This window comes from Pongo abelii, chromosome 20 (assembly GCF_028885655.2).
Source record: "Pongo abelii isolate AG06213 chromosome 20, NHGRI_mPonAbe1-v2.0_pri, whole genome shotgun sequence".
Classification (NCBI taxonomy): Eukaryota; Metazoa; Chordata; class Mammalia; order Primates; family Hominidae; genus Pongo; species Pongo abelii.
In genome coordinates this window covers 15979422-15983619 of record NC_072005.2, presented here as the reverse complement: position 1 = coordinate 15983619, position 4198 = coordinate 15979422, and the positions used below count along the sequence as shown (strand labels likewise).

The following is a 4198-nucleotide window of genomic DNA, read 5'->3' as shown; positions in this document are numbered from 1 at the left end:
CAGAAATACTACAGCCAATTTGGCCAAACTCATAAGGTGTATCCCTAATTCTCTGACACTGGGTGATTCCTCCTAAACCCACAAAGACAGCATATTTCTAGTTCTGGGCTCACTCTATTGGTGCTAGCTAGAATGTGTCTCTTGTTTTCAATCCAGCTCTTCCTCCCTTTCTGGAACAGACTGACTTCCCCTCTTCACAGGCCCTGAGAAATGTGTACTTCTTATCCCCAGCTCTAATTTAAAGAACAGGTTCAATTCTAGCTTTTCCATGTCACTGACAAGACCTTTGGCTAATTAACTTAATCTCTTTATAACTTAGCTTCCTTATCTTCAAAATAGAACTTGGCCAGTGTCATGGCTCATGCCTGTAATCCCAGCAATTGGGGAGGCCGAGATGGCAGGATTGCTTGAGGCCAGGAGTTCAAGACTAGCCTGGGCAACATCATGAGATCCTGTCTCTACAAAAAATACAAAATTACCCTTGTGGTGGCATGCATCTGCAGTGCTAGCTTCTCTAGAGGCTGAGGTGGGAGAACTGCTTGAGCCCAGAAGTTGACGCTGCACTTAGCCATGATTGGACTACTGCACTCCAGCCTGGGCAACAGAGCAAGACCATGTATAAAACCAACCAACTAACAAACAAACAAAATGGAGTTAGTAACCCTATCTTCCCTGTGAAGTAAAATAACTCACATGTGTTAAGCACCTAAAGCCTGTCATTAATCATCGGGGAAATGCAAATCAAAACAGCAATAAGAAACCACTAGGATGTCTACAATAAAAAAGTCAGGGCTGGGTGTGGTGGCTCACACCTGTAATCCCAGCACTTTGGGAGGCTGAGGTGGGTGTAATGCCTGAGGTCAGGAGTTCGAGACTAGCCGGGCCAATATTGTGAAACCCCGTCTCTACTAAAAATACAAAAATTAGCCAGGCGTGGTGGTGTGTGCCTGTAATCCCAGCTACTCGGGAGGCTGAGGCGGGAGAATCGCTTGAACCCAGGAGGTGGAGGTTGCAGTGACCCAAGATTGTGCCACTGCATTCCAGCCTGGTGACAGAACGAGACTCAGTCAAAAAACAAAAACAAAAACAAAACAACAAGGAGGGAGAAAGAGAGTGACAGAGACAGAGAGGCACAGAAAGAGACAGAGAGAAGGGAAAGAGGGAAGGAGGCAGAGAAGAAGGAAGGGGGACGGAGGGAGGGAGGAAGGATGGAAGGAAGGCAAGGAGGAAGGGGGAGGGAGAGTGGACAGCAGGTCGGAGAAGGAGGGAGGAAGGGAAGAAGGGAGGGACGGAGGGAGGAAAGGAGGGAGGGAGGAAGGAAGGAAGGGAAGGAGGGAGGGAGAGAGGGAAGGAGGGAGGGAGGAAAGGAAAAGAAATAAAGGAGGAAGACTGAAGTGTTCCCATTTGCTACATCTCTTGAGAGAAAGCCAGCCATTTCAGCAGTTCTGTGGAAAGAGTTTGGTGAAGGAAGTCTTCTTCATGGCGACCTTCAGCTCCTTGTTCCGGAGGCTGAAGATGATGGGGCTGAGGAAGGGCGTGAGGACCGTGTAGGTGATGCCCATCAAGGTGTCTCCTTCCAGAGACTGGGGACCTTTGGGCTTCAGGTAAATGACAGAGGCAAAGCCATAGTGCACGACCACCACAGTGAGGTGAGAGGCACAGGTGGAGAAGGCCTTGTTCCGACCTTCAGCAGAAGGGATCTTCAAGATGTCAGCCACGATGAAGGCATAGGAGAGGAGGATGAAGAGAAAACAGCCCAGCAGTGCCGTGATACATACCAAGCCCACGCCCAGGGCCACAGCTGGTACATTATTTCCACAGGCCAACTTCAACAGAGGTGGCACATGACATAAAAAATGCTGGATCTCATGGGATCCACAGAAAGTCAGTTGGAAAATGGCCGAAGTCACCACCATCCCCATGACCGAGCCACCAGCCCAGGAGCAGCCCACCAGGCAGGCGCAGCCCCGAGGGCTCATGAGCACGTTGTAGCGCAGGGGGTGGCAGATGGCCACGTAGCGGTCGTAGCCCATGACGGTGAGCAGGAAGGAGTGGGTGAAGCCGAAGCTGAAGGAGAAGAATATCTGACTGGCACAGGCCAGGAAGGCGATGGAGCGCTGGGTGGACAGCAGGTCGGCCAGCATGCGCGGGATGATGGCCACGGTGTAGAGGATCTCGGAGACGGAGAGGGTGCACAGGAAGAGGTACATGGGCGTGTGGAGGCTGCGCTCGCTCCAGACGGTGGCCATGATGAGCAGGTTGCCCAGCAGCGTGAACAGGTACATTAGCAGGAACAGCAGGAAGAGCATCAGTTGGAGGTGGGGGAAGGCAGAGAAGCCGACGAGGATGAATTCAGACACAGAGGTGTGGTTTAGCCCCAGCATGGCGGCCACCCCTAGTTGGGGAAGAGAGGAAAGAAGACCCAGTGGTTAGGGGCAAGGGGGTGTCTAGTGATTCCTGCCTGGGAGGACATCTGAGAGCGCCTCCTTCATCTGTCCAAGCCATGGTTACTCCATCTGCAGAAAGGCATTAATAGTAATGTATTGAGGTTTAAATAAGATCACTCATCTTAAGTGTTTTGCACAGGTCCTGACACAAAGTAAGAATTTAATAAATTATGAATATTGATAATAATAATTATTCTGCTATTGTTATTGCCATCACGATTATTAGACCCATGCACCACCACCTACACCTTGCTTTTCTGCCTTTGTTCATGCTGGTCTTTTCATGCTTCTCCCTATCTTTATGGGTCCAAATCCTACCTGAATTTTATGAGCAAGCTGCTCCCTGATTGCCACCTTTAGCTGGAAGTCATCTCTTCCCTATGGCATGGAAACGTCCTGACTCTGTTTAATTCTTGGCACCACTGCTTTCTAGCTGTGAGATGCAGGGCAGGTTGCTTCCCCTCTCTGAGCCTCATTGCTCCCCTGGAAAATTGAAACCACCTTTGCAAAATTATGACTGAGACAGCGAAAGAGATCTAACTTAACCAACTCCATCTTGCTTCTAACCTCCAAGCTGTCCTTGTTCATTCCAGGGCATAGGGTGAACTAACTTTGGGAGAAATTTAGTTTATAGTTTATAGTTTGGAACAAGGACGATAACCGCCCTTTCCCAAAGCAGACCTCCTTCTTGTCTGGGGATTAGATCGCCTTTGCAGAACCAACATTAGCCACAAGATTAGAAATTATGGTTTAGGAGTCATGCAGCTGGAGGTTACAAGATTCTGACCCTCCCTAAATTGCTCCCAAGATCAGTGCTTGAGATATTTTGCAGATCCTGCACTTGATGGATCAGCTGGCACCACCCAGGTCGATAAACTGGCTCAACTGATCTTGTGGCCCCCACCCAGAAGAAGACTCACCAGAAGAAGACAACTTTGATTTCATCTCTGACCAATCAGCACTCCTGGCTCACTGGCTTCCCCTCCACCCACCAAGTTGTCCTTAAAAACTCTGCTCCCTGAGTGCTCAGGGAGACTGATTTGAGAATAATAAAACTCCAGTCCCCTGGAGAGCCGGCTCTGTGTGAATTACTCTTTCTCTATCACAATTCCGCTTTTTTTTTTTTTTTTTTTTTTTTGAGACAGAGTCTCACTCTGCCCCTGCTGGAGTGCAGTGGCATGATCTTGGCTCACTGCAACCTCCGCCTCCCAGGTTCAAGCAATTCTCCTGCCTCAGCCTCCTGACTAGCTGGGATTACAGGCCCTCATCACCACACCTGGCTGATTTTTGTATTTTTAGTAGAGATGGGGTTTAACCATGTTGCTCAGGTTGGTCTTGAACTTCTGAGTTCAAGTGATCAGCCTGCCTCAGCTTCCCAAAGTGCTGGGATTCATAGGTGTGAGCCACCATGCCCAGCCAAAAACTTCTTAGCAGAAAATGGTTATGGTCCACTGACCTCTGGGTTATGGGCCCAGCATGCTTCCACTGCGTGACTCTGCTGGTCTCCTCCTCTTTTTGACCCCAACCCCAATCCTCCAATCCCAAGCCTAACAGCAAAAACCTAGGCTATCAGCCATGGCTTCTCTCATCACTTTCCCTGAGTGGCCACAGAGTCAGATCTGCCCAATTTTTCTGCCAGGGCAGCTCTCCTCCCTGCACCAATAGGAGCCCTTCTACTTTATTTAGTTTATGGAAGTTCCCCAACAAACTAAAATAGGAGGCTGTGACTCCTCTCCCACTCTCTTTCTTGC

General features: G+C 49.5%; 1 protein-coding gene across 1 annotated transcript; it reads right to left on the bottom strand.

The window, feature by feature from the left end:
• Positions 1-1129: 1129 nt before the first annotated feature.
• LOC100432972 (olfactory receptor 10H2) lies at positions 1130-2387 on the bottom strand. The gene has a single exon (XM_002828843.5). It carries the CDS (start codon positions 2382-2384, stop codon positions 1437-1439), a length of 948 nt encoding a protein of 315 aa, XP_002828889.4. The 5' UTR covers positions 2385-2387; the 3' UTR covers positions 1130-1436.
• Between the last annotated feature and the right edge of the window lie 1811 nt (positions 2388-4198).